We start from the raw sequence: 18,169 nt of genomic DNA, 5'->3' as shown, positions 1-18,169 counted from the left end.
TGAGGCCCTGTGTTCGGTTCCTCAGCACCACATAAACAAAAAGAAAAAAGCCGGAAGTGGCGTTGTGTCTCAAGTGGTAGAGCGCTAGCCTTGAGCTGAAGAGCTGAGGGATAGTTCCCAGGCCCAGAGTTCAGGCCCCAGGACCGGACTCCCTGCCCCCCCCCCCAAAAAAAATCCCAAAAACTTTCCCCTCTTTTTCTATTATCTAAAGTAACTTAAATAACACTATATTATACAGAACTCAGCTGAAAATTCATTGATTTTTTTTAAGTTGTAGTAATCTACACATATCATAAAATATGCAATCAATTGCCACATTTTTTTTTCCTTTTGTAAAACTGAGACTCTAAATCCATTAAAGAACTCTTTATTTCCCTTTCCAAAGGCCCTGGTAGCACCATTTAACTTTCTATCTCTCTGAATTAATTGCACAATTCAATATTTGTCTTTCGTGACTGTTTTATTTCACTTAGCATAGTTTTCTCAAGGTCTAAACCCCAAAAACAAAAACATGAAGAAAACCCTAAACAATTTTAAACTACAACTGTTGTTCTTGCTACCTTGTAAATTTTATGGCACAAATGTACCTTGAGTTCCTGAACCAGCTGGTTCCTTTTATCTTTGAGATTCTTTATCTCTTTCTCATCCCAGCATCTAGCCTTCTGTCGTAAGTCACTTGATCCTCCAGAGATCACCCCAGACTTTAAAAACAGAGTTCCATCAAGGGCTACTGTCTGTAAAATTAAAAAGTGTTTTACCATTGAGAAATATACGTAAGGTATACAAAAATAAGAACCTAACATGACAATTTCTACAGCTGAGAATTTGTAGATGAGAAAAACACTTATTGAGTTTTACTAATGAAAGATCTAGCTTATGAAGAAACATAAATGACCAAACTACAGATACAAATCCCATTTTATTAACACCCAAAGAAACTCTAGGCAAAAAATTGGCATCAATAACAAAGGCTTCAAACAAGTTATATAACAGTTCCAAACAAATGGAATATTGAGAATTAAAAGTCAATGATACATTTGGTATCAAATAGTTGGTATTACAGAATCTCATAAAAAATCTGACATAGCTGTCAGTGGGATATGATGGAAAGGGCCTTATTAACTGTAGGATACTCAAAATACCACATTCTCCAAATGAATGTTAACACTAATGAGATAAAGAAAAACATTTAAGTGGAGCTGAAGTATAAAACAGCCTAGGGCTTCAACTCATTTAAATATGTCTATGTTTTATACAATAAATGAAATCTATTCTCAACATCTTACAAATCTTTCTAGTTAATTAAAGCAAGGGATCACCTGTGACAGACTAAAATTCTATCAGTGATCTGACAAAAACAAATCCAACAAATATTCTCCTTTCTTCCTCCCTCTTTCCTTTTAATTTTTCTTTTTTTGGGGGGGTCCGGTCATGGGGCCTGAACTCTGGGCCTGGGCTCTGGCCCTCAGCTCTTCAGCTCAAGGCTAGCGCTCTACCACTTGAGCCACAGCACCACTTCCGGCTTTTTTCTTTTTGCTTATGTGGTGCTGAGGAATCGAACCCAGGGCCTCAGGCATGCAAGGCAAGCACTCTTCCACTGAGCCACCTTTCTAGGCCTCCTTTTTAAATTTTTCAACACTGGAGTTTGAATTCAAGGTCCTACACTTGCTAAGTGAGCTTTCTACCACTTGAGGCACTCTGTCAGTTCCTTTTTGTGTTTATTATTTTCAAGATAGGGTCTCCTTTCATGCTCAGAAAATATAAAGGGGCTGGGATCCTATTGTGCTCCCCTTTTTCTCAGGGATGACAGGTGTGAGGGAGTCACAAGAACTTTTATGCCAAGGCTGGCTTCTAACCGCAAGCTTCTAATCTCTGCCTCTCAATTAGCCAAGATTAAACTACTACGGCCTTTTATTTCTTTTATTTCTTCTTTGAAGACATTCTCTACATGCTTCTGTGTACTGAGACATCCTGCCCAAGGGACTGGAGCCAGTAAAATACAGTGCCGGCATACAGGGATGCATGACAAATAATAGATAAACTTGGTCTCACGCTGAGAAATCTGGAAGCAAGAAATTATTTTTAACTGAATACATTTTGGAAATTGCCATAGACTTTACATAATGTGGAGTTTTCTACTGTATGTGCTTTTTATTTTTATTTTGCTAGTCTTACACAAATGCCTAGGTTAGTTCTACTATACCCAATGGCTCAATCTCTAGGCCTTGCACACATATCATTTCATATGATTAAGTTTGCCTATATGCTAAGTCCCCATAGAGTATAACTAGTAAACATGCCCTTCACAGAGCCGGTGAGCATACAATGTCCACACTTTAGATGGTTGCTATTCTGACAAGGAAATATAATACCTAAGAATAGTGTTGACAAGCATTGCTCATATTATGATTAAGGTTGATTTTTTGTGTTTAAGAGCTATTATATTTCTTTGGATAAGAACAAGTTTGTTCATAATCTGTCCAGTTTCTCACCATATTATTATTCTACCTATTGGTTTACAGGAACATTTGCTCTTTACTGTGAGTTGCAAATACTTCCCCCGGTTTGCAATTTGTTTTTATAGGTTTTCGTTGTTTTGCTGTGCAGGACCTCATGCATCCTAGGTAAAACTAACTAAGTTCTAGGTTGGTTTTCCTTATAAAGAGAACATATGAAAACATATATAAATATGAGTGTGTGTATTTATTTAAACAAGAAAGCAGGGGAGGGAAGGGAAGAAGGGAACACCTTGCAAATACTGCTTGGATTTCTCTAAAAAGCCATCCAAATTCTTTCTTACTTTCCGTCTCTCAGGTCCGCCAAATGCAATGTGTCTTGCTTCCTCCACAGTTTCACAGACCAGGCCATTTCCACATACAAACTGAATCACTTTCTTCAGCTGAGGAATGTGAGTCTTTATAACATCAACCATCATTTTGCAGCCTTTAAGTTCTCTTAGTCTTTCATTAATTGGCTTGATCTAAAAGGTTTAAATACTTGGTATATTAGTTATGATAAAAACCAATTGCTGCCAGGTGCTGGTGGCTCACGCCTGTAATCCTAGTTACTCAGGAGGCTGAGATCTGAGGAGTTTCAAAGCCTGTGGGACAGGAAGATCCATGAGACTCTTATCTCCAATTAATTAACAGAAATCCAGAAGTGGAGCTTGGCTTAAAGTGGCAGAGCACTAGCCTTGAGCACAAAAGCCCAGGGACAGTGCCCAAGCCCTGAGGTTCAACCCCCACAACTGATAAAAAGAAAATCCCAAATGCTCAATTGTTTTTTAGTCACAGAACATAGGCATGACAGCCAAGATGAACAGTGTGCATCTATCTGCAACAAGTTTGACAAAAACATGATAAACTATACCCCAGGCTGTCTAAGACACAGAGTATTTTGTTGTTGTTGTTGTTGGTCATGGGGCTTGAACTCTGGGCTTAGGCACTGTCCCTCAGCTCTTCAGCTCAAGGCAAGCGCTCCACCGCGTAAGCCACAGTGCCACTTCCATTTTTCTGGTGGTTTATTGGAGATAAGAGTCTCACGGATGTTCCTGCCATGGCTGGCTTTGAACTGCAATCCTCAGATCTCAGCCTCCTCAGTAGATAGGATTACAGGCGTGAGCCACTGGCGCCTGGCTCAGAGTATTTTTTAAAATACAAAAACTTCATAAAAAAACCAGAGGATACAACCTCCAGATTCAACCCTGTTCCAAGTACATGGGACAGAACAATGCATAAATGCTCCTGTGTTCTCCTGATCATCTCCTATGGCAAAACACAATACCCACCCAGATGTATATATGAAGAACAGTATAACACTACAGAGCCTGAAAACCACTGAAGGCTCAAGTCCTCAGGAAAGCCTTCAGACCTTCAGGCTGACTTTCAGGCCTGGTCTGTTAAGAAAAACAAAAACAAACAAAAAAACCCCTGTGAATCTAGCACTATAGCACAAGCCTTTAATCCTAGCTACTTGGGAGGCAGAGATCAGATCACAGTTTAAGACCAGCCCAAGCACAGAAGTTCACAAGACTATCTCAACCAGTGTTATGTATTTCTTGACCCAGCAATAAGGAGAAACAAATAGGATGATTGTAGCCCAAGTAACCTGGGCATAAAGCAAGACCCTATCTTGAAAATAACCAATGGAAAAAGGGACTGGTAGAGTGGTTCAAATGCTACAGCACCTGCCTACTAAGGCAAGGCTCTGAATTCAAAACTCAGTACTACAAAAAATTATCTACAAGCTGGGCACCAGTGGCTCACACTTGTAATCCTAGCTACTCAGGAGGCTGAGATCTGAGGATGGTGGTTCAAAGCCAGCCCGGGCAGGAAAGTCCATGAGACTCTTAGCTCCAATAAACCACCAGAAAACCAGTAGTGGCGCTGTGGCTCAAGTGGTAGAGTGCTCACCTTGAGCTGAAGAGCTGAGGGACAGTGCCCAGGCCCACAGTTCAAGCCCCATGACCAACCAAAAAAAAATGATCTACAATAAAACTAGCAAAGATGATGTAATATTTGTTAAACCAAACAAAGCAAAAAAATCCCATAAAATGTGCACATACATGTGTACGTAAACTAAGTGCATAGAAAAGCAATCTGAAGTAATTACTATTAAAGAACTGGACACTGAGAAGGGGTACAAGTATTCCTTTTGTATTTAAACATACTGCTGTATAAGATTAAGAAGTGACTTTGAAGCTGGGTGCTGGTGGCCCACACCTGTAGTTCTAGCTACTCAGAAGGCTGAGATCTAAGGACGGAGGTTCAAAGCCAGCCTGGCCAGGAAAGTCTGTGAGACTCTTATCTCTAAGTAAGGCACCGAAAAAAGCTGAAGTGGAGCTGCAACTCAAGTGGTAGAGCTCAGCTGAAATGGAGCTGCAGCTTAAGTGGTAGAGCTCAGAGGCAGCACCCAGGACATGAATCCAAGTTCCAGGACTGCCATACACACACAAAGTAATTTTTAAGTAAGTTTGCCCTGAAAAATCTCATGTGAGGCGTAAGTAAAAGATTTTATAGTCAGGCCAGGCGCTGGTGGCTCACGCTTGTAAATCCTAGCTACTCAGGAGGCTGAGATCTGAGTATCACGGTTCAAAGCCAGCCCGGGCAGGAACATCCGTGAGACTCTTATCTCCAATAAACCACTAGAAAACTGGAAGTGGCGCTGTGGCTCAAGTGGTAGAGCGCCCACCCTGAGCTGAAGAATGAAGGGACAGTGCCCAGGCCCAGAGTTCAAGCCCCACGACCGACCAAAAAGCAACTCAAAAAAAGATTTCACAGTCAGCTAAAGTAAGGCAACAAGTCTTGGTGGGCCCTGCATGGCACAGTGTGGAAGCACAAAGGCAGGACTGGCTTGTGTTTGCCGAGCCGCTCCTCCAGATAGGTGCTGCGCCGTGCTTCTTCCAAACCATCCAATAAGGTGAGGACTTATTCCTTTACTTCACAAAGAACCTAAGGCTAAGATGAAACCCTGACAAATGAAGTGGCACAGCTACTTAGCAGTAGGGCTGATACTCAGTAGCCGAGAGTACCCTTCTTATCATGCCTCCTGCCTGCAGTTCAGAGGTGTGACTGATGAAGGAAAGAGAACATCTGCTTCAGGAGACAATGAAAAGTGTCTGGAGGTTATCATCCATATGACAAAGTTCTTGTGTCAAGAATTTAGGTTCTGGATATACTAAGGGATCTCAAAACAGACCTCAAGCCTTAAAATCTAACCTGTATCAATGAAATCAAAGACATCAGGTAGGATTATAGCAAAATTTGATTATCAAGAAAAGACCTGCTCCAGGAAAGAGCAGCCACTTGTTAATATTCTCCACATGCTAACACATTAACACTAGCCTTAGTTGTAACTTGGCTGTCATCCACACTACATTCCCCCTCTCCCATAGCGACCATAGTTTTAAGCAATAAAGATGCACTTAAACAGACAAGAGTTGATCACTACTGAAGACCAAACATAAATTTCTTACATCAAGGTAATCTAGAGCGAGGAATGTCTCAGGTTCTGCTCTTTCCTCCTTCAGAAATCGAATACAATCCCTTGCTACCTTTTCAGAAGTGACAATTATGGCAACCATGTACCGGCCAAAAACCTTAGTCACTGCCAGCTGGTATTTCTTATGAATAGGATGACACAGGTCAAGCAGTCTTCCAAACTTAGCAGGTTTTTCAAAAAAGAGAGGAAAATCAATATATTAGTAAGGAACAAACAATTCATTGCTATGGTAACAAAGCAGCATAGGCAAAACTAATTTTTAAAAATTACATCTATCATTTAATACAAATTCACTCAAATCTACCTAAATTTCATTATTAAATACCCATTATTAAATACTCATTATAAAAAATAGTATTAGTGGTGGAGGATTGGCACAAGTGGTAGAATGTTTGCCTTGCATGTCCCAGGCCCTGAGTTCAAATCTCAGAAAGGTGAAAAAACCTAAAACGGAAAACATTATTAAATGAATTTTAGTAAAGTATTAAAATATGTTATAAAACTAAAGTAACTCATACTTATTATTTTGCTTATTAATTAGACAACATTTATGAATCCCCTGTTGTGTGCAGGAATTGAGTTAGATACTGCTGAAGTAACCTCCTGGAATCTCAGAGAAAGGGATGCAGAGACTCAATGTTCTTCTGCATATCAAAGCACAGCTGGACACTGGCAAAGTGCAGAGTGCTCTGCAGGGCCAGGCTGGTTAGGAAGCGGTTCCCACAAATGCCATTTGCACAGCTCTAAGAGTGGCCAAGAGATCACTGAAGACACCCATTTTCAGAAGATACCTGATTATCGGCATCCTGAATAAACAGCTCCTAGAATTTGTGATCATGAAATTTCCTATCTTTGGGCTCTTCCTTCCATTTGTTGGTTTTACTTCAGGCATATCAGTTTCATGACAGATTTTTAGTTTTTAATATCTATTCTCTTTACTCTCTGTTTAATTATTATTTCAGCCTCTTAAGCCAGTAATTTGTCTTTCAGCTGTTTGATCCTTTCCTTGATATTGCTAATTTATTTGCTATTTTTAATTAAATGTTAATTTTGTGTGTGTGTGAAGAGAGAGGAGGGAGAGAGGGGGGAGGAGGAGAGAGGGACAGAGAGAGAAGAGAGAAAGAAAAGAGAGAGAGAGCACCTCTGGGGGCTTAATTTGGGGTCCTGGGCACTGTCCCAGAGTTGGTTTTGCTCCAGTCTAGCACTCTAACACTTGAGCCACAACTCTACAACACCACTTTTTTGGTGCTTAATTGGAAATAGTCTCATGGCTTTCCTGCTTGGGATGGCAACTAGATTATGTTCTTTGACTCTGAAATCCCCCCTTGCTCTTTGTTATTATATAATAGCTGCCATAGTGGTTTGCTCCCCCTGGCTTCTATTTGAGGGCTCAGCTCCTTGCAGATGCTTCACTGGTCTGAAATTCCTTCCTCCCACAGGTGATGGAATCTGCATCTCCTGTCCTACACACTGTCTTAACTTAAGCCAGGGGTATGTGAGGGTTAGGTGATGCTTTGCAAGAATATACTTTGCTTGAATATCTAGGCTTTTTTTTTTTTTTGCCAGTTATGGGGCTTAAACTCGGACCTGGGTATTGTCCCTGAGCTTCTTTCTCAAGGCTAGCATTCTGCCACCTGAGCCATAGTGCCACATTTGGCTTTTTCTGTTTATGTGGTACTTAGGAATTGAACCCAGGGCTTCATGCATGCTAGCCATGCGCTCTACCACTGAGCCATATTCCCAACCCTCTCCTGAGTTTTTAACTAGTACTTTATACCAACATTCTCTCTTGCACAGGATCAAATGGCATCTCAACACATTAGGCCTCCTGGAGTCGTCTCTTCCATCAGAGAACATTTGAAGTTTATAGTTCCTGGTTCACTAGTATTTAAATCTAAGACTCTACAATTAGAAAAAGAAAAGGAATGACTAAGTGAGGAAATACTAGATGAAAGGAAATGCTTGGGGCTGGGAAGGAGGCTCAGTGGTAGAGTGCTTGCCTTGCATGCATGAGGCCCTGGTTTCCATTCCTCAGCACCACATAAGCAAAAAGAAAAAAGCCGGAAGTGGTGCTGTGGCTCAAGTGGTAGAGCGCTAGCCTTGAGCTGAAGAGCTGAGGGCCAGCGACCAGGCCCAGAGTTCAGGCCCCATGACCAGACCAAAAAAAAAAAAAAAGGAAATGCTAGGTAAGAACCCTCAGAAGCCGGGAGCCTGTGGCTCATGCTTGTAATCCTAGCTACTCAGGAGGCTGAGATCTGAGGATCACAGTTCAAAGCCAGCCCAGACAGGAAAGTCCGTGAAACTCTTATCTCCAATAAACCACTAGAAAACCGGAAGTGGCGCTGTGGCGCTGTGGCTTAAGCAGTAGAGTGCTCGCCTTGAGCTGAAGAGCTGAGGACAGCGCCCAAGCCTAGAGTTCAAACTCCACGACAAAAAAAAAAAAAAAAAAAAAAAAAAAAAAAGCCCTCAGCAATTGGTTAGGGTTCTGTAGAGTTTAGAACAAGCAATGCTATATTTCAACCTTTTTTCTTTTAATGGACTATTGTCATTTCTGAAGTGTATGGCATTTAGGTTGTTTAACTGTTCAACTAGTTTTCCACAAGTTTTTGTCATTTTGTTAGGAATTAAGGGAATAAGATTCTGTGACCCTGCCTCACCCTCCATCATTATCCAGAAATCAAAGTGACACTAAGAATCAGAAAGCTAGCCAGGAGCCAGAAGACTGCGTTCCAGAGAATCACGTACTTCACGCTGTCACTCTAGCTACTCAGAAGGCTGAGATCCAGAGGATCACAGATCGAAGCCTGGACAGAAAAAGTCTGCAAGACTAAAGCCAGGCTGGAGGTGTGGCTGAAGTGCTAGCTGTGAATAATCAAGGCAAGTTAGCCAAGGCTCTCAGTTCAAACCCTGTTGCAGGCAACAAAACAAAACAAAAACCATCCCAAAGAATCAGAGGTAAAAAAGAACTGTAAAGGAGCTGAAGGTAGGTGTTTGTGAGAGTGTGATACCACAGAGGACAAAGGCAGGTGCTTTCAAACAAGGCAGAGATGAAGAGCTATAAATACTGAAGACAAGCCTTTTGACAGGGAATGCAATGTTGTGAGAAAATACTGCTGTGTAGCAGACACTCCTAGCAACAGGGATGCCAATAACATATGTGTGCAAGGCCAAATTAAAAAACTGAAACCGTGAAAAGCTTGAGGTTTGGGCTGATCTTTCTTGGAGATCTAGATTCCATCACAGATCTTTTGGGGAAACTGGCTGGTATATGTTAATGAGACTATCATATCAATGCTTCTCCCTAATAATTACTTACCTACAGACACAAATGGGAGTTGTTTATATAATCCCATAATTACTTACTGTTCTAGTTTAAATATAAATATGAAAAACATAAAATGAAAGACATAAAAAATTCCTAAAATAAGTCTGTTTCCTAATAATGGTAATACTTCTAATTCCAAGTAAGACTGTTTTTCACCAAGGACTGAGCTTAGCCTTTTTTGTTTCAGTCGATTATTCATTGTAGTTACCACAGAATCTGGGTAAAGCCTTTTGAGGTGATCCAGAATTTCTGCTCTCTTCTGCTGACGTCTCCCTTCATGGTTATCAATTCCAGCATTCTCCAAGTCATTTCTAATAAGGTTCAATTCCTCATTAACTTCAGACATTCTTGATTTTGTTTTTTTTATTTCATCCATCAGGATGTCCTCTTGCTGTTTTTTCTCTTCCAAGCACTCCCTACATAATAATAACAACAATAGATCACATAGCAAAAGAGAATCCATAATTTAGAAATTGCTGGGAACAACATAACACATGTCTGGTCTTATAGGAGAATGGAACAGTGCTCAATCTATTTTAAAGGATTGAAAACACAGATATACCCAACACTAAACACAGAAAAAAAGCTTTTGATCATTCTTTGTTGATTCAAAATATACATGTTTCTGGGGATTGCAAGAATAAATCTAGATCAGGGCTGGGAAGGTGGCTCAGTGGTAGAGCACATGCCTTGCATGCTAGAGGCCCTGGGTTCAATTCCTCAGCACCACATAAGCAAAAAGAAAAAAGCCGGAAGTGGCGCTGTGGCTCAAGTGGTAGAGCGCTAGCCTTGAGCTGAAGAGCTGAGGGACAGAGCCCAGGCCCAGAGTTCAGGCCCCGCGACCGGACCCCCCCCCAAAAAAAAGAATAAGTCTAGATCATCTAATCAGAGCAATTAATCATAAGCTTAGTATTTGGGAAATGCCATGAAAAATTCTTAGGAGTAGAATATCTAGGTTATCAGTATCCCAAGGAAATTTAAGTTCCACTGTAGCAAATCTATGTACTCAAAACTTAACTATTCTATTATGTGGTTAAGAATAATGTTCAACAGTCTAAAGGGAAGTAATAAACAACAGAGTGGGCGCATGCATCGGCTGTACAGAAAGCTGCAGGATTCTACCTACATGCATGACTTTGTATACTCCTCCAATTTCTCTATTCGTTTTTTATGATCTTCTATTTGTTCTTTTATTTGCTTCAGATTTCCCTAAAATAAATAATAAAACCTAAAATCAGTCACATCAATTCTAAACCATAAAATTACATGCTTAGAACTTCTTATATCATAAGCTTTTACAAATTTGAAGTATATATTTTTGAGAACAAACTTGAAAAGATAAACTGGCTAAAATCCTCACTCCTCCAATTGTTAAATATGTGACCTCCAGGGTGTGAATATGGGATCTCTGGTAAATTCAAACTCAAAGTAGATTATTTCCAAATACCTATAACAGTTCTTATCTGTATTCCAAGTTAATTTACTTAATCGATATTCATTCAGTGGCTAGCATATGGCAGGAAGGAGAGACATAATAGAGATTCTAGTCCTTAAGCCTGAGTGCTCCTCTGGACATATTAACTGGGATAATCAGACAACTCAGGCGCCAGGAATTCCAGATTTGAGATACAGGCTGATTATGCTACATGTCTGGGAAAATCAACTGTGGACCATCTCTAGAGGTCACAGGACTGTGAGACAGTCATAAGACTGAGTTTGGACATGACTGTCTTCACCCCTCTTTACCCTGTCTTGTTATTGCTTGTCATATTCAAAAGACAAAAGCAATTCAACAACACTTTTGACTTCTAATAGGTGCAATTATGAATTCTGCCCGGTAGAGCAATATCAATTTATGGCAGTTTTTGTGCAATTTGTTAAGAGCCCTTGGATAGATGCAGATTAAGAACATGGAATAATTTAACAAGTTTTTTTTTTTTGTAAGAACATGGAATAATTGTAAATGGAAGTAAGTACTGTTTTCTGGAGGTTGGGGAGGGAGAAAAGGGAAGGCTTGATGGTATAGAAACTATAGAATTTAATGTATAAAGATAAGTGAACTATTTAAAAAAGGAAACTAGCATTCACAAAGACAAAAACGTAGTATGTATTTTCAGAAATCAATGTATGTTTTGATAATGTGGTACAAATTGCACAATTAAATGCTTTTCATCTCTGCTGTCACACCTTTCTTTATTTTCCCTTTTTATAAGATGCCATTGTCTTCTCAGACAACTCTCATATATTATACCTTTTATATTTATTTGGTTTAACCTGACAGAGCAAAAAGAACAAAATGAAATAGAATATGTTGAAGATTCATTTTGCAAACCAAGTTTGAAAGCAAATCCTAGTTTCTCCGCTTAACAGCTTATTCAAATAACGCAATCTTCTCATGCTTTGCTTAGATCAGTAAAATATGTTAATTCAACATTATGCACTGAGATCCATAAGTGAACAAAGACAAACAATGCTGGTTTTGTGGCATTTACTCTCTAGAAGGTAAGTAAGCTCCGTGTGATGTGAGATGGTAGATAAGCAAGGAAGGAGAACAGAGAGCAGTGGGGGCAGCTTTAAATCACGGGGGCAGGGCAGCTTCACTGAGAAGAAGGTAACGCTTGAGTGCAACTTGCAGGAAGCAAGGGAGTTAAAAATGAAGAAATACAGCAGAGGAACAGCAGTGCAAAGTCCTTCAGACAGAAACATTTCTGCTATGTTCCAAAGATCAGTACAATCAGATCACAGAAAAAAGGAGTTCAGGGGTACATGGGGATTGGAGGGGTGAGCAGGTGAAGTAGCTCATGACAGCCATTTTATAGGCCTTGGCCTAAAGCTTTATGTATACTTTAAAAAGTATGTTAGGGGCTGGGAAGGTGGCTTAGCGGTAGAGTGCTTGCCTAGCAGGCATGAAGCCCTAGGTATGATTCCTCAGTACCACACACACAGAAAAAGCCAGAAGTGATGCTGTGGATCAGGGACAGAGCCCAGGCTCTGAGTTCAAGCCCTAGGATCAGCAAAACAATAAATAAATAATAACTAAAAAGTATCTTAGATAGTGAAGGCATCACTGTGGATACTACATTCAGACTACTAAAAGTCAAGTGTGGAAATAAAGAAACCTGGTAGGCAGCTTGGCACTAATGCCTCACATCTGTAATCCCAGCTACTCAGGAGGCTGAAATCTAAGGACTGTGGTTCAAAGACAGCCTGGCAGACAAACCTGAGAGACTCTTATCTCTAACTAACAATATTAGCACAAAAAGAAAAGAAAAAGAAAAGAGTCACAACGCATTAACAGGGAGTGATTAAGTGGGCTCTAATGGCTCACACCTCTATTTTTAGTTACTCAGGAGGCTGAGATCCAGAGGACTGCAGTTCAAAGCCAGACAAGGTGGAAAAGTACTCAAAACCTCATCTCCAAAATAACCAGCAAAAAGTAAGATTGGACGCTTGGGCATCTGCTCAGAACATTACAAGTCAGGATATGGTAAAAACACTCGAATATCCATGTTAATTGCTGTGCTATTCACAATAGCCAAGCCATAGGATCAGCCTAGATGCCGCAAAACAAATGAGTGGCTCAAGAAAATGTGGTATGTACACACGACGGAATTTGACTCATCCATTAGAAAGAATATCATGTCACTTGCAGGGAAATGGTGGACCTAGAACAAATCATGTTAAGTGAGGTAGTTATAAGACAAAAGTTTTCTCTCATAGGAAGCTAGATCTAAAATACAACTGAACATGGTAGCTTTTTTTGTTTTTTGTTTTTTTTTGGTTGGTCGTGGGGCTTGAACTCTGGGCTTGGGCGCTGTCCTTGTGCTCTTCAGCTCAAGGCGAGCGCTCTACTACTTGAGCCACAAGCACCACTTCCTGAACATGACAACTTACACATGACTCTAGGCATTCGTACACAGTGAGACTAAATAAAGGAGGACACTCTTAGGGGAAGAGCCTGAAGTCATAACTCCTCTAAAAAAAATTTTTTTTTTGGGTCCGGTCGTGGGGCCTGAACTCTGGGCCTGGGCGCTGTCCTTCAGCTCTTCAGCTCAAGGCTAGCACTCTACCACTTGAGCCACAGCGCCACTTCCGGCTTTTTTCTTTTTGCTTATGTGGTACTGAGGAATCGAACCTAGGGCCTCAGGCATGCAAGGCAAGCACTCTACCACTGAGCCACCTTCCCAGCCCCTCCTCTGAACATTTTAAATATCACTTATCAAAATGAGTTCCAGGAAAATGGAAACATGGCTTTTAGTCATTTTTGCTTTTTTAAAAATCTTTTTATGGGGGTGCAGAAATGGAAGGAGGAAGAATGAACTAATGCAGTCATGGTATTCAGTATACAGCATGTTGAAAATAAGCTATGCAACTTGTGGGCAAGTACAGGAGGAGGAAACTGAAAGAAAGTAAAGTAGTAACAATGTCCAAAAGAACTGCATTCATTACCTGACTTATGAAATGGTAACCTCTGTGTACAACATCTTAACAATAATAGTAAAATTATATTTTTAAAAAGTAGGGCTGGAGGCATGCTAAAGTGGTAGAATGCCTGCCTAGCAAACTTTGTGATCTTCTTCCTTTTTTTCTCTTCCAACTATACAGAAACATCTAAGTGAAAACACTAAACAGCTCAAGAGAGATCCAGAATTTTTTCTAGTGCTGGGATCAAACCCAGGGTCTTAGAACTTTACCACTAAGCTATGTCCCTAAACCCTCAGATTTTGAAAAATTACTTATGCTCAATGTAAATCCTTTTATATTGAAAAATAAAAGGAAATAAAATGTCATTGAGAATAATTCTAAATCAATGCAGCCCATATTACCTCAACTTCTCCATGCCGTCTCTTTTCGAATGCCAGTCTTTCTTTTTCTGTCTTCTGTTCCCACTGTAGTTTTTCCAACTGTTGTGTCATGATAGCTACTTTCTTTCTTACTTGCTCCTTTAGTTCTTTGTAACAATCCAGCTGTATAAACAGCATTGAAACATTGCTAACTTACTTAAGCAGGATAAAATATTCTTTGAATGATATTCTGTACTAACAGATACTTATCAAAATCTTATTTTATACAAATGAGATCATAAGTGCCATCTTCTCCAGGTGAAATACAAGAACATACTATGAAAGTCTTCATATTTTATATTTGTGTCAGTACTAGGGCTTGAACTCAGAGCCCAAGCACTGTCCTTTTTCTTTTTTTTTGCTCAAGAATGGTGCTCCACCACTTGAGCCACAGCTCCACTTCTGAAAGCCTTCCTATTAAAACTCCTTAGATAAAATATGAGATATTCAAAACAGACTCTATAACAGGGCCTCCATTAGAAAATCTTAAGAGGGAAAGGGGAAGCTCCAAGTGGTGGCCCACACCGGTAAAGCCCAGTCCTTGGATGCTGAAGTAAAAGGACTGCCGGTCTGAGGCCAGTCTGGATTCCAGTGAGTTCAGTCAGCCAGGGTACACAGCTAGACCCTAACTCAGAAAAACAAAAAACAACTCAAACTTTAATGAGAGATATTTGAAAACTCTCAGTTATCTATTTTTGGATATCTACTATTGATTATAACTAAAATTTGCACATGTTCTAAGCTGTATATTGACTCCTGTTTCTTCAATACTGTGTTTGAACTCAGGGCCTCACGCCTGCTGGAAAGTACTTCACCACTTCCATCAACACCTCTAACCCTTTATGCTTGGAGCTCCTTTTCAGATAAGGTCTCTCAGGACAGCCTCAGATCACCATCCTTCTACCTGTGCCTCTCACCTAAACTGGGATTACAGAGATGAATCAAATCACCACATCCACATTGAACTTTTTGACAGGGCTGGCCTGGAATGGTGATCTTGCTCGCTCCCTCCCAAGCTCTGAGATTACAGATGTTCACTACTATGCTCAAACCCCATCACTCAACATGTTAAATCACTTTAAATAATCAGTTTCTCTACCAATTAAATGACTTTAAAGCCATATATATATGACTTTTAAGTTTTTATAGTATCATGAGAAAAGTTTCACCTTAAAAAATTACTTAAATACCTAAGTTATATTATAATGTTATACCAGGTAATATTGCTTTTAGAACTTGAACTCATAAATTTTAATATGTCACTTACTTATATAAAAATGGTTTAATCTAAACATTAAAGTTAGATTCTGTGTGCACATCAAAACAATCTTAATACCCATAATTTACATTCTGAGGATAATCTCTTAAAGTATCAGAGATACTTCATTTTTTTTTCTAATTAAAAGCTACAAACAGTAGAAAATATTCCCTATCTTCTGCATTTTCACCTGACTAGCTTCCAGCTCAATGTCTTCTTTATGTAAGATTTTTTCTTCAACCTGCTTCTCAAAAAGTTTCCATGTGTTATCTAAATCAATCAGTTCTTTCTCCAGGACTCTTATGTCATCTTCTTGTTTAGAACATTGTTTGTCACCATCCTTTATTGTTTTCTTATATTCTTCCAATTTCTTGAGGTGGTGAGACGTGTTTTCTTTAGCTTTAATAAACTGAGGCCTCTTCACATTTAAAAGTGCGTCAAGAGACCTAGAAAGGAAATAAAGCTTGCTTTAAAGAAAATTATTATTATTATTGTTTTGTTGGTCGTGGGGCTTGAGCTCTAGGTCTGGGCGCTGTCTCTCAGCTCTTCAGCTCAGAGTTAGCACTCTACTTGAGCCACAGCTCCACTTCCCGTTCTCTTGTTGGTTTATTGGAGATGAGAGTTTCACGGACTTTCCTGCCCTGGCTGGCTTTGAACTGCAATCCTCAGATCTCAGCCTCCTGAGTAGCTAGGATTACAGGCATGAGCCACCAGCACTTGGCTTGGGCCTGGCTGAAAATTAATTTCTTTATAAGGGAAGATCTTTTAATCAAATCACATCTCATACTAATTTCTATCTTTTTTCATACTAATTTCTAAAAACTAGCTTTCAGAGGTGGTTAGGCAAGAGTTGGATAGCTGAAGCTTAGGGACATCTTTTTTTCCTGCAACTAAACTTACAAATTTGTCAAAATGGATGATTGTTTAAAGCAAGAAAAATGAATGTAAGCAAATTTAAAAAATTGCAATGGAGGGTAAGGGACAGTAAAGGGACAGTAAACAGAAAGTGAAATATGCTGAAAGACTATTAAAAATATGTGAAAAAACCTCATTAAAGGAGTAGAAGGAAAAAGTGCTGGCTAAGTAATTTTGAAATCCATGACTTTTAAAACAAGAATTATACATAAGCACTGTACTCTGGTTATAAAACTGCTCCCTACAGGGGTGTGGCTTAATGCCCCATATGGTTTCTGGAACTGTTCTCACTGCTGGAACACTTCCCTAAGTAACAGGAGATAAGTAAGAAAGGATAGAGTGCTCCCTGTGGGATGGGTAGCAGTGAGGAGATTTCAGTATAAATTCACGATTATCTGAATACAGTCACAGATCGACATATATAGAAACATAAGAATGCATACAGTAAAAAGTCTATGTACATATGTTTTCTAATTCTGTCAGCTGAGACAATCTAATGGTGACAACCGAGGATCAGTGAGTAAACCTAGCATGCTGGTTCCTAATGTTCATTCCAATAGAAGGAGCCAATATTCCTTGGAGAGATCCTAGACCTTGGGCAAATTCATAAAACTGGACAGGCTAATGTTAAAACTTGCTCTTATAAGAGCATCTTTTAATGACAGAAATTAAGTAGAGGAAAAAAAAAACTTCCACAGTAATGGTGATGTGACAAGGAATATACTAAGCAAAGAACTCATTGGCCCCTGACCCAACCCGTCTAAGCAATAAAAATAAAAAGCGTATAGTAGAGTATAACCCAAATATAAAATACCTCTAATACAGACAACTGAATGAATACAAAACAGAAGACACAAATCCCCTACACAGAATTATAAACACATTATATAGATATTCTGCCCTAATGCCCACTCCTTGTGGCGTTGGTACAATGACTTCCTTCCAAAGGTTATACATTGAAAATGGGCAGGAAACCTGAACAACACTACCTTGATTAAGTGATAAAGGTTATGACAACAATAATATCATTGTTGACACAATGGGACGAGAACGGCATTTTACTTCTGTGGTCTCTTTCCCCAAAACCTGTACCACCAGTGTGATGATGAGTACACCATTAGACAAAACCCAAATGAGACACATTCTACAAAAAAAACCTGGACCAATAGTTCTCAAAGATGCCCAGCTCATCAAACCAAGTCTGAGAAACTGTCTCAGTCCAGAAGGGCCCCACAGAGACAGACCAATGTCATGTGGCATTCTGGGTCAGAAAAGGACAGTAGCAAACACTAAGAAAATATGGACTGAGTGTGGGCTTTGATTAAAAGTGTATCCCTGGGCCCTGGTGACTCATGCCACCTAGCTGCTCAGAAGGCTGAGATCTGAGGAACATGGGTTGAAGCCAGCCTGGGCAGGGAAGTCTATGAGACTCTTATCTCCACTTAAACACCCTAAAAGCTAGAAGCAGAGCTGTGGTTCAAGTGGTAGAGTGGGTGCTAGCCTTGAACAAAGTAAGCTCAGGGATATGCCTTGAGTTTAAGCTCCAGGACCTGGTCACATATATAAGAAGAGATCAATACTCGTTTTTTAATTCTGAGAAATGTAGCAGGAGAAAAGGCATAAGGAATTTCAGAACACTGCACTAGTTTTATAATTTTTCTTTATATCTAAAAAGTATTCCAAAATACAAAGCTTATTTTTAAAAAGTCAATTTTCAGTGTCTCGTGTCAATGCACGTAAGGCCCAGTGTTAACGCTATCTTCACAACTCAGTCCTTCACGTCAGGCCCAGTGTTAACACTATCTTCACAACTCACTTCAGTCCTTC

General features: G+C 39.7%; 1 protein-coding gene across 1 annotated transcript in view; it reads right to left on the bottom strand.

The window, feature by feature from the left end:
- The window catches only part of LOC138822151 (structural maintenance of chromosomes protein 1B-like), a 62,892-nt gene that overhangs the window by 24,223 nt on the left and 20,500 nt on the right, over positions 1–18,169 (bottom strand). The window contains exons 6-12 of the mRNA XM_070014712.1: positions 15,618–15,873; positions 14,152–14,292; positions 10,452–10,534; positions 9,534–9,741; positions 5,975–6,160; positions 2,801–2,980; positions 588–734 (exon numbers count right to left, since the gene is read on the bottom strand). Of these exons, the coding sequence (XP_069870813.1) occupies positions 588–734; positions 2,801–2,980; positions 5,975–6,160; positions 9,534–9,741; positions 10,452–10,534; positions 14,152–14,292; positions 15,618–15,873 (1,201 nt within the window). The remainder of the gene's footprint in view (positions 1–587; positions 735–2,800; positions 2,981–5,974; positions 6,161–9,533; positions 9,742–10,451; positions 10,535–14,151; positions 14,293–15,617; positions 15,874–18,169) is intronic.

This window comes from Dipodomys merriami, unplaced genomic scaffold (genome assembly GCF_024711535.1).
Source record: "Dipodomys merriami isolate MVZ:Mamm:240054 unplaced genomic scaffold, mDipMer1.0.p SCAF_990, whole genome shotgun sequence".
Lineage (NCBI taxonomy): Eukaryota > Metazoa > Chordata > Mammalia > Rodentia > Heteromyidae > Dipodomys > Dipodomys merriami.
This window is presented reverse-complemented; position numbering and strand designations above follow the sequence as displayed.